General features: G+C 38.5%; 1 protein-coding gene across 1 annotated transcript in view; it reads left to right on the forward strand.

Annotated features, from left to right (window-relative positions):
* The window catches only part of LOC122548466 (mitotic checkpoint serine/threonine-protein kinase BUB1-like), a 63,048-nt gene that overhangs the window by 24,066 nt on the left and 26,671 nt on the right, over window positions 1-12,311 (forward strand). Inside the window, exons 8-11 of the mRNA XM_043687176.2 lie at window positions 1,802-1,995; window positions 3,560-3,672; window positions 8,031-8,404; window positions 9,942-9,997. Of these exons, the coding sequence (XP_043543111.2) occupies window positions 1,802-1,995; window positions 3,560-3,672; window positions 8,031-8,404; window positions 9,942-9,997 (737 nt within the window). The remainder of the gene's footprint in view (window positions 1-1,801; window positions 1,996-3,559; window positions 3,673-8,030; window positions 8,405-9,941; window positions 9,998-12,311) is intronic.

Below are 12,311 nucleotides of genomic sequence, written 5' to 3' on the forward strand. Positions count from 1 at the left end.
AGTTTGTGAGAAGATTTGTAGCTCGGGTGCTCGTTGCTGTGGTTCTGTTCGCCGAGCTGGAAGTTTTTGTTGCAAACGTTTCGTCCCCTGTCTAAGTGACATCCTCAGTGCTTGGGAGTCTCCTGTGAAGCGCTTCTGTGGTGTTTCCTCCAGCATTTATAGTGACCTGTCCCTGCCGCTTCCGGTTGTCAGTTTCAGCTGTCCGCTGTAGTGGCCGGTATATTGGGTCCAGGTCGATGTGTTTGTTGATGGGGTTTGTGGATGAGTGCCATGCATCTAGGAATTCCATGGCTGTTCTTTGTTTCGCTTGCCCTATAATGGTAGTGTTGTCCCAATCAAATTCATGTTGCTTGTCGTCTGCGTGTGTGGCTACTAGGGATAGCTGGTCGTGTCGTTTCGTGGCTAGTTGATGTTCGTGGATGCGGATCGTTAGATGTCTTCCTGTTTGTCCTATATAGTGTTTTGTGCAGTCCTTGCATGGGATTTTGTACACTACATTAGTTTTGCTCATGCTGGGTATCGGGTCCTTCGTTTTGGTGAGTTGTTGTCTGAGAGTGGCTGTTGGTTTGTGTGCTGTTATGAGTCCTAGTGGTCGCAGTAGTCTGGCTGTCATTTCAGAGATGTTCTTGATGTACCATACATCAAGAACATCTCTGAAATGACAGCCAGACTACTGCGACCACTAGGACTCATAACAGCACACAAACCAACAGCCACTCTCAGACAACAACTCACCAAAACGAAGGACCCGATACCCAGCATGAGCAAAACTAATGTAGTGTACAAAATCCCATGCAAGGACTGCACAAAACACTATATAGGACAAACAGGAAGACATCTAACGATCCGCATCCACGAACATCAACTAGCCACGAAACGACACGACCAGCTATCCCTAGTAGCCACACACGCAGACGACAAGCAACATGAATTTGATTGGGACAACACTACCATTATAGGGCAAGCGAAACAAAGAACAGCCATGGAATTCCTAGAAGCATGGCACTCATCCACAAACTCCATCAACAAACACATAGACCTGGACCCAATATACCGGCCACTACAGCGGACAGCTGAAACTGACAACCAGAAGCGGCAGGGACAGGCCACTATAAATGCTGGAGGAAACTCCACAGAAGAGCTTCACAGGAGGCTCCCAAGCACTGAGGATGTCACCTAGACAGGGGACGAAACGTTTGCAACAAAAATTTCCAGCTCGGTGAACAGAACCATATTTTTTATTACTTAATATTCATAGGCTTAATTGCAAACATATTTATATTGAAAGTTGTTTGTTAGTCATTAACTCACTCTTCCAAATCTCTCCCTCCTTCCCCATCTCCAAACTGAGAAGTGAATCGAGTACAATAAATAACACTTAAATTTAAGGAGGTGGAAGTAGAGTCCTTGAATACCTTTTAAGGCAGAGGTACATAGGTTCTTAATCAGCAATAGAATAGTAAGTGGTTGAGGTTGGGGAGGAATGTGGAGTAATTAGATCAGCCATGTGCTTATTAAATGGTAAAGCAGGCCCAAAGGGCTGAATGACTTACTCCTCTTCCAAATTTGTTTTCTCATTTGAACCATTTTCTCTACTTCACAGAATAAATTGTAATGAACGATATTAGCTCTTATTTTGGAGTACCAACACATTACAGGTTTTTTAAACTAGTCATTTTGTATCTAACGTGACATCTTCCATTTAGATCTTTGTGTGACTGTGAATAATTTTCATTTGATTACGTGATATGATTTCAGTAACTATCTCACACAAGTTTTCTTATTTCTATTAACCATTTAGAATTCCAAAAGCACCTAAGATTGTGAATCAAAATGACAACCAGGGTAAAAATCAGGAAGCAGTTGGTGAAGTTCAGCAAGTCATCATGTATCACAAAGATGTTCTCTTTTCTGGAGATAAAGAAATGTGTTTTGAAGAAATTCGAGCTAAGGATTACTTTGCACGAAGCCAGCTCAAAGAAAAGGAGGAATGGAGTATGTTTTTTTTTTAGTTTTACTTATGACTTTTAGCCATTCACTAGAACTTATTGGAACTGCTGAGAAGCTTTCCGTTTTTGCTTCCTTCTGTGGCAGTGTGGGTTTCCAGCCTTTTATTTATTGCTCATTGCTGTTGCAACATTGTTTGTCAATGGCACCATTGAAGTCAATACTTTATGAAACAAAAAATTAAAATAGTATCTTCCAAGTATTCCATGTTTAAAAAATGGTAGGTTTCTAGGGATATGTAAATCAAAGGACTTGAATTTGTATTGTGATTTTTCACAACCACCAAAGATCCCAGAATACATGACAAATAATGAGACAATTTTGAAGTGTAGTCAGTGTTGTAATACAGGTCATCTTCCTATAATGCATGTTTTGTTAATGCAAATTCGCTGTAATGTGATTGATGAATTGGGGACACTGTTTTCAAAGTGTGAACTTTTAAAACGAATGTTGGCTGTAATATGGTTACATCGCCAGCACTTTAAGTGCTGTTTCTAAAGCACGATTTTTCTATAACCTAAGGTTGCACAAGAACGTAGCCATCACTTTATAGAAAAACTACCCGTATAGGAAATTGTTTACTTGCCAAATGTTCGCAAACCTGACCAAGCGTTGACTGAGGGACAAACATTGACCAAGCGAGCATGAATAACTCCCCTGACCATCTTCAAAATAATGCCACGTTATTCATTGATTCAATGAAACAAACTTAACACATTCATTTAATGAATCCAAATGCATTGATTCATTCAATGCATCAAACTGCACTCAGTCGTTCAATGAAACAAACTGCACGTGTTAATTCAATGAGTAGAACTTCTCTCATTCATTAAATGTCTCAAGCTTAACGCATTCATTCACCTTTAAACTGAGGCCTCTGATTTAACGCACAATCCAAAGTATGGCACCTCTGACAATCTCTTACCTTAAAACATTCAGGACTCTTCAAAAATGGAAACTTAGTTTATTTCAAGTGGAAGTTGTTTTAAAGGAACAGCAATTGTTACCTACTTTGCAAGTTATTTTTATTATGATTGAGCTATTACAACTTTATTTCCCTGCTTTTGCTTCATATCTTTTGATGCACTTACCTAATAAAACTGAATTGTCCTTCATCTGTAATTACATTTTTCATTTTCTCAAAATGCCACAGCCTTTTAGTGAGAAACTGTCTGGTTGCTTTATGCTTCCTTATTTCCCTCTAAAGTGGCCTGGCTTGAATTCTCCAAATGCTTCAATCTTGAGATCAACTGCTTTTATATGAATAATGAGTTTTAGCAGATTTTTGGGAAATTCTGGCCATTTTCCTGGCTTGGTATGTAGTTTTACTTTTCTGAAGATAAAGTTTAAATGACTCATCTCATCAATCTGTTGCAACTGATTAAATTCAGAGTGAAAATGCTCCTTTGCCCTTATAATTGGTCGCTATTTTCAAAGAGTGAAATAATCTTCCACTTAGCATTCTAATATGCCCTAATATTTTTTTATACAACATGTAATTGTCTGTTTAAAGATTCAAATGGTAATTTTTATTTTGTTCAAAAAATTGAAGAGAAGATTTGCACAGCCTCCAAATCTGATGAGATCAGATCACTGGAGCAAAAACTGGAACAACTGAAAGTACAACTGAAGTTAACTCAGGAACGGGAGCAAGAAATACTGCAGGTGAGATCTGTCTGCCTTTAGAAAAGATACCTATCAGAGATTTTGTAAATCTTTAATACATTGTACATGCATAAAAATAGAGTTCAAAATTACATTTTAAAATTATTTGGTAAAAGATAAACTAATGTTAAAATATTGCTAAATGTACACAATGTTTAGTCACATTTGATCAGTATTACGGAGCAACCCAGGTTTACATTATTCTTCAAAACTGAATATTTAACACTAGATTTTCTCATAACCAAAAGAATGCTTGTCACTGCTTCAGCCGTGCAGTATTGTTGCTTCTACATTTTCCATCTTTTATTTAAAAAAATGCAACTTACTTCTTCCAAAAATGTTAAGAAGCCCATCTGCTGTTGTTGTGGATATGTTTGCTGAGCTGGGAATTTGGTTTGCAGACACTCCGTCCTCCTTCTTCTAGGTGACATCCTCAGTGTTGTGGAGCCTCCTGTGAAACACTGCTGTGCTGTGTTGGTTGGAATCTATTTGGTACCGTTCCCGCTGCTTCCGGTTGCCAGTTCTGAATGTTTGTTGCAGTGGTCAGTATGTTGGATCTAGGTCAATGCGTTTATTGGTGGAGTCCGTGGATGAGTGCTTTCAAGAATTCTCTGGCTGTCCTCTGTTTGGTTTGTCCTATTATTGCTGAGTTGTCCCAGTCGAAGTTGTGGTCCTTATTTTCTGTGTGTATAAATACTAAGTAGAAAGTGAGGGCTGCAGAGTTGAAAAGGGTGGTGCTGGAAAAGCACAGTGATCAAGCAGTATTCGAGAAGCAGGAGAATTGACATTTTGGACGGAAGGCCTTCATATGGCAGCATTTAAACCAACAGCCGTGCTCGGGACAACAATTCACCAGAACAAAAGACCCAATACCCATCATGTGCAGGACAAACGTGTACAAGATTCCATGCAGAGACTGCACGAAACACTATATAGGACAAAAAGGCAGACAACTAGCAATCCACATTCATGAATATCAACTACCCTGTAAACGCCATGACCAGCTATCCCTAGTACACACACAGACAACAAGGACCATACATTTGATTGGGACAACGCAGCAATAATAAGACAAGCCAAATAGGGACGGCCAGAGAATTTCTAGGAACTTGGCATTCATCCACAGATTCCATCAATAAACACATTGACCTAGACGCAATACACTGATCACTGGAACAAACAACCGGAACCGGCAACCAGAAGCAGCAGGAATAAAATCGAATAAGTTCCAACCACACCGTAAACTAGTGCTTCACAGGAGGCTTCACGTCATTGAGGATGTCACCTAGGAAGGGGACAAAACATCTGCAAATTCCCAGCTCGGCAAACATACCCACAACAACGGCAACCAGCTCCCAAGCTATAAACCTTTACTCAAAACTGAAACAAGTATGTGCCTACTGCTTTTTTAAAAAATCATATCAGTGAAAGAAAATAACCCATTGCATGCAGTGCCATGAAACTAGCTATAGCATGCAGAAAACCCCTTGGGAAAACAACAACATTTTAATTATTAAAGCTAATCTTGTCCTATATTTCATATGGTTAAACTATGAAAGATGAAGACTTTGGGAAGTTAGTGGTGATATCTTAGGGACAGTCTATATTACAGCAGAGGAGGTGTTGGATGTATTAGAATATACGAAGATGGATAAACCAGATATATCCAAGAACACTTCAAGAGGCTAGAGAAGAAATTGTGGAGGGCTTGGCTGATATTTTTGCAGAGAAAATGAGGTCTGCAGATGCTGGAGATCAGAGATGGAAATGTGTTGCTGGAGAAGCGCAGCAGGTCAGGCAGCTTCCTGAAGAAGGGCTAATGCCCGAAACGTCGATTCTCCTGTTCCCTAGATGCTGCCTGACCTGCTGCGCTTCTCCAGCAACACATTTCCATCTCTGATATTTTTGCATCGTCATTAGCCGGGGGTGAGGTCCCGGAAGACTGGAGGGTAAGGAATGTTGTGCCATTATTCAAGATGGGCTGCAAAGGAAAGTCTGGGAACTATAGACCAGTAAGCTTAACATCTGTTGGAGGTAAGTTATTTGAGAAAATTCTGAGAGATAAGATGTACACGTATTTGGAAAGACAGGGTTTCATTAGGAGTAGTCAGCATGGCTTTGAGTGGGAGATTATGCCGTATAAATTTGTTAATGTTCTTTGATGAAGTGACCAGGAATGTTGATGAGGGCAGGGCAGTAGACGTAGTCTGTATGGATTTCATTAAGGCTTTTGATAAGGTTCCACATGGTAGGTTGCTCTGGAAGGTTAGATCGCATGGAATCTAGGGCGTGCTGGCAAATTGTCTACAAAATTGGCTTGATGGTAGGAAGCAGAGAGTAATAGTGGAAGGATACTTGTTGAACTGTAGGCCTCTGACTAGTGGAGTGCCTCGGATGAGTGCTGGGCCCATTGCTGTTTGTTATCCATATAAATGATTTGGATGAGAATGTACAAGGCATGATTAGTAGGTTTGCTGATGACACGAAAATAGACGGTCTCTTGGACAGGGAGGAAACTTATCAGAAATTGCAGCAGGACTTTGATCAGCTGAGGAAGTGGACTGAGAAATGGCAAATGTGATAAGTGTGAGGTCTTGCATTTAGGAAAGTCAAATCAAGGTAGGAGGTTCATGGTGACTGGTAGGGCCTTAAGGAGCGTAGTGGAACAGAAGGATCTTAGAGTTCAGGTTCAGAGTTCTCTGAAAATGGAGGCACAGGTAGACAGGGCAGTGAAGAAGGCTGTTGACACATTGACCTTCATCAGTCAGGACGCTGAGTATAGATGTTGGGAAGTTAGGTTGCAGTTATGTTGGTGAGGCTGCACTTGGAGTATTGTGTTCAGTTTTGGTCACTTTTGCTACAGGAAGGATGTTATGAAACTGGAAAGAGTGCAGAAGAAATTTACAAGGATGTTGCCTGGACTCAATGATCTGCGTTATAGGGAAAGGTTGGACAAGATAGCACTTTTTTATTTAAAGTGTAGGAGACTGAGGGGGTCCTTTATAGAGGTGTATAAGATCATGAGAGGTGTGGATAGGTTGGGGAAATCGAGGACTAGATGCCATCAGTTTAAGGTTAGAGGGGAAAGAATAAAAGGGAACCTGAGGGGCAACCTTTTTACACAAAGGATGGTGCGCATATGGAATGAGCTGCCAGCGGAAGTGGTTGAGCCAGGTACATTAACAACATGTAAAAGGCATTTGGACAAATATATGGATAAGAGAGAATTAGAAGGCTATGAACCAAGAGCTGGGAAATGGGGTTAGCATGAACAGACATTATGGTTGGCATGGACCAGTTTGGGCCAAAAGGCCTGTCTCCATGCTGTAGGTCCCTTTGACAGAATATATCATTGAATTCTGTGTATTGTTAGTACTGCTGAAGCATAAGCTTATTTTAATCGTAGTGCCATAGTGTATGGAGCATGGCCAAAGATACATACATTTTATTATACCAAGTTCCCTCAACAATGCTTGCAGTCTTCAACATCTCTCTCTTCACATTGCCTTTTCAATACGCCTTTTCTGCAATGTTGGATATTTTAGTTCTCTATTGTTTAAGGTCTTGTAACTAAAGAAGCTGTGCCTAGGTACTTTTTGTACCTAAGTTGGCACTGTAATTGGCGATGTATAAACCTTTCACTACTCATTGAGTATATGTGACAATAAAAGCTATTATTTTGACCTAAAGTTAACTCATTTTCCAGTTACCTACTATATTTGTATTTTCTCAAGAAAAGCTTACCAATAACTAATTGACTTTCTACTATGAACTGAAAGTTGCCATAATCCCAAAGGACCATAGGTTGCTCTCTTTAAGTCTGAGGGTCATGATGCCTCAAACAAAGGACAAGTTCAGAAGGTGTGTCTTTGTGGTGACCTCAGCTACTAGAGGAATTGAACATGGTTGTTGTCATTCTGCTTTGCAAACTAGCAGTCCAACCAACTGAGCTTAAACCAAACTCTAAATTTTTAACTGTAGTATCACTGTTAGTGCAGGATCAAATTTTAATGTAATTGTGTATTTTTATACTAAAAATGATTAGTGTGGCTAATGTAACTAGTACATTTATAATCACACTGATATTTAACATATCTTATCATTTGGAAGTAGCATTTCAAAATAATTGTAGTTCTTCAGTACCTTTTTAACCTCCACTATCTCCTCATTCCTTTACGTCATTGGTAATTTGAAATTTGTTAAACTCTATTTAAAACATATTCAATAAGTGATCTTTCACAGCCCTCCTGCAGTAGAAACTTCCAAAGGCTTACCCTCTAGTAAAAATAGAAATCTCAAATTATTGATTCAAAGTGCCTTTAATGTGCTCTCTAAATGTTTAAAATTTTGTTAAGCAGATGTCATCCCAAACCTCCTTGCAGCTGATTCCTGAATCATCAACTCAACCAACCAAGTCTGTTGCAGAATCTTCCGCTACTGCTTTACAAATGAAAACGGATAAAAGGCTAATAAAGGAACAAAATTCAGCTTTAGAAGTTTGTGCTAGAAAAGTCACAACCACAAGTTTTGCTACAGCTCATCTGCATCAACCCCAATGTGAGATGTCATCATTGATGCCAACAGTAGATGATAAATTGAAATCTCCTGGCTTTCAAACTGTGTCTAGGATTTATGAAGAGGCAGATAAAGGGGTCAGTGACACACGGACACAAGTGGAGCCACTGTCCAGATCCCTAGTTACGGGTTTAAATGAGAGCAACAGTCGGGAACAGTACGTATATTTGCTACATTTTTTAATCTTAAAATGTTTATATTGAGTGTTTTGATAATGATAAATACTGTTTTCTTAAATGCTTAGTTTCTTAAATGCTTAAGCTTAAATGCTTCTTAGAAGCTTAGTTTGAATGATCCTTTCTGGTTTGATTTTGATTACCTTTTGAAGTATTTGCAAAGCATCAAAACAGTGCACAAATCTTCGGTGTTTTAATTGACACATTACCACTTAGATATCAATGCAATAGCCTAGTGACTCTTATTTGTGAATTTAAGTCCGTAACACAATGCAAATATGCAAAAAAACTATAAATTGTGGGCTGACAACAGAAAACATTAAGAAAATTGACAGAATTTTCTAAAAAAAGCAACTGAATTGCCCTACCTCCTTCCCATTCTGGTCTATTGTCATAGGACTGGAGTCACACAATATTGATCATTGGCGTCTGTGTGGAAGCAGAGGTGGAATAAATAAATATTTGCATATCATTACCCCCAAACACTTCAGAAACAAATATCAAAAACCCCTGCGAGATGTTTACATTTTCTTGCACTTTCTTCTTCCTCTTCCTTGTTTTCTGAAGATTACGTGATTTATCTGAAATACACTTCTATAAGCATGCAACCCTTGCCATAACTCAAGTCCAATATTCAAGTATCTGTTAGACAATTAGAGCACAATATCGATCTTATTATTATGCATTGATGAATGGATCCTATTTTGAACCAAAATGACATCTGATACATAGGTGAACAACTCAGCTGCAGATTGTGCCAGATGTCATTGTTCAGTCAATTCCATTGGAAGTATGCCGGTGCAGACAGATTATGACATAATAACTGATTTTAGATTGTACTGCCATTTTGGAGCTTACCACTTCAGTCAGTGAACTCATTTAATGTCATGTAGGTGAACGTGCTTTACACAGAAATAAAGACCCACTCTCCCTATGGTTGCATTGCCCTGTGACTGTGAACCTTTACACATGAGACTTCTAATCTGAATCCTGAGCTAATTGCTATACGATTCGGCTTGCTATCCATTATCGCAAATGGACTATTTAAGGTAGCTAACTATTTCTTTCTCTTGCCTGCATCAGGAAGAATCAATGACAGATTTGCTAAGGTTGCAAACTTCATTGTTGTACAGGTTCTCATATAGGGCTCTTGCACACACACCACATGGCAGATCTAATTTCCTAAAGATCATTATGAACTTTACAGATTTTTACCATAATCTGACAGTTTAACAGTCACCCTAACTGGCTCTCCAACTTTATTCCATGCTTACTTAATTAACTGAATTTAAATTCCACGTATCCTGGTGGAATTTTGTTTCTTAATAATTTATCCAGGACTCTGGATTTCTCGTGTAGTAACATGAAGCCTGTGTAACATTATATTCACCTACAATGTCTATTAATTCAAAAGAAAAATAAATGGAAGGGTTTGAACTGTGGTGCCTCAGAGTAATTGTTTTCAGTAAAACATAATGACTCTGCAATTGTGTAAGACAACATATTTTAATCTTTTAGGTTTATGAATAGAAGTGGTAACAGTTCTAGGACCCCGCTCTCGAAACCAAAAGACGGTAATTTATATTGTACTTGGAAAACACTTACTTGAGCTGTTGTCACGTTTGTAAAGTAACACTAATTGAAAACTATCATGAAACAAAAATGAAGTTAGAATTTTAAAAGCTAATATGTGTGCAATCAGACGTGTAAGTGTACTCGTTATTTCATAACATCATACAGGAGGTTTACTTTTTTGTTTACAGTTTTGATTCATTGGCCCTTAGCTCCAAATGGTACTGCACAAGCTAGTCTGATCCCAGCTGCCTTCCATCAGAACAATTTAAGCTGTTGGATAGCCTAGGTGCTCAACTACCATTGATAGCCCATTCTCCTTGCATTATTCAGCAGCGGAGGCTGTCTCATGATGCTGGAGAACCAAGTACCCTTTTACCTTTTCAGTATCATTCAATGTGTATTTAGATATCTTTCCCAATGAGCCTTATATTGAAAAGTAATGTTTTCTACAGTCGACAATATTCTTAAAACCAAAAAGTGAAACTCTGAAATAAAACCACTGAAAACTGATGTTAACAAAAAAAGCAAATTAGTAAATATCTGTGTCAAAATATTTCCATTCCAAGTCAAACCCCTTTTCAGCAAGATGACTTATTATTCTTTTAAATTTTAGGGATATTGTTGGCTTAATCTACTTAATTTCTTGACATAGGATATTCCCTCCATCTGGGCAATCTGAATTTAGTTCTTTCTTGAGTAAGAAGACCAAAACCATACGCACTACTCACTCACCAAGGCATTTACTTTATATAATCTGTACTAAGTCTTTACCCTATACACCAACTTCTTTATAAGATTATGTCATTTACCTCTCTAATTACTTGCATGTTAATTTTATGATTTGTGTACATGGACATAAAGTCCCAACTAAATGCTGTAATTCTCCAATTTCTCAGTATTTGAAATATTTTGCTTTTCTGTTTCTTTTCTGTCAATTTGGACAACTTACCATTTCTTCACATTCTATTTTAGTTTAGTTTTCTTTTCCTGTGCTTTTTTAAAATCATTCATGGGTTGTCACTAACCAGACCAGCATTAATTGCCAAAAGAGCAACTAAGTGTTAACCATATTGCTGAGAGTCTGAAGTTGTGTGTAGGTAGAGATGGCAGTTTGCTTCCCTGAAGACAAATTAATAAACCAGATGGTTTAGCTAACAATTGACAATGGTTTCATGGTCAGCACTAGATTCTTAAATCCAGACTTTTATTGAATCCAAATTCCTATATTAGCCTTGGCAGGATTCAAACCAGGGTCCCCAGAAAAGTACCTGGGTCTCTGGATTAACAGTTTTATGATAATACCACTCCCTTACATTCTCCTAGTTTTGTATATTAAAAAAGCTTGAAACTGTCAGTGATGCCATTTATTTAGATTGTATATAATTAAGACTCATGCTGTGATAAGCCTAAGACAACCCATTTATTTCTACTCTCTGGTTATTGTCCATTTACCAAATCCTAAACAGTTTGTAATATATAATATTGTGTAATCGAGCCTCATCTGTGGCAAATTTTTTAATACCTTTTGAAAATCCAACTAACATTCATTCTTGTTTACCCACCGATTTCAAACTCAAGTAACTCTCAAAATAGTCAATGGGGCTAAACCGGTTGATTATTAACCTGTAAATCCTTCTGACATGCGCCAATGGCAGGCTGTAACTCTGGGAGAGATTCCTGGTTAGTTCTGTGATGGGCAACAAATTTGCAGCCTATGCCATTACTGTCCATAGCTCCAAATTAAAACATGTACATAAGTATTCATATTGCCTTAGGAACTCTGACCTTCCCACCTTCTCTAACACCACCACCATAGGTGCAGGGTTGCAGCATGCACAAGAATTTGTTACTAAACCTAGATAGCCCACTCTCCATTTTTGTTCTGGCTTTACATGAACATACAAGAGTTGTAATTTGCACTCTGGAGCTTGAGGTTGTACTCAATGCATTGATTAAAATGATGTACTTCCAATCCAGAGTGTGATAGAGTGACAAAAACAGCTCCCCAGAATGATTTATTTCATGCTTTAACTCTCATGAACTGAAGGTCTCTGACTTGTAAATCTTCAGCTACTTGTTAGATCTATCCTTGCAGTTATCTCACAGTTGACAGACTGGCCTGCCATCACAGTAAAAGTCATTATGAAACCATGATTTAGGCACCATGGAAGTATGGCAAGTTGCTGCAGTGAGTAAGCAGCTAGCAGGAACAAAACTGTTCCTTGTTTAGAGGCAATGTGTATGCAGTCTTGGCTAATTGTCTGAGCTTCACATATTTTGACTTTGCTTTTTGTCAGTCATTAATGTTGGCTA

Source organism: Chiloscyllium plagiosum, unplaced genomic scaffold (genome assembly GCF_037043375.1).
Source record: "Chiloscyllium plagiosum isolate Xiang-an unplaced genomic scaffold, Cpla_swu_hap1 HiC_scaffold_3, whole genome shotgun sequence".
NCBI classification, from domain to species: Eukaryota; Metazoa; Chordata; class Chondrichthyes; order Orectolobiformes; family Hemiscylliidae; genus Chiloscyllium; species Chiloscyllium plagiosum.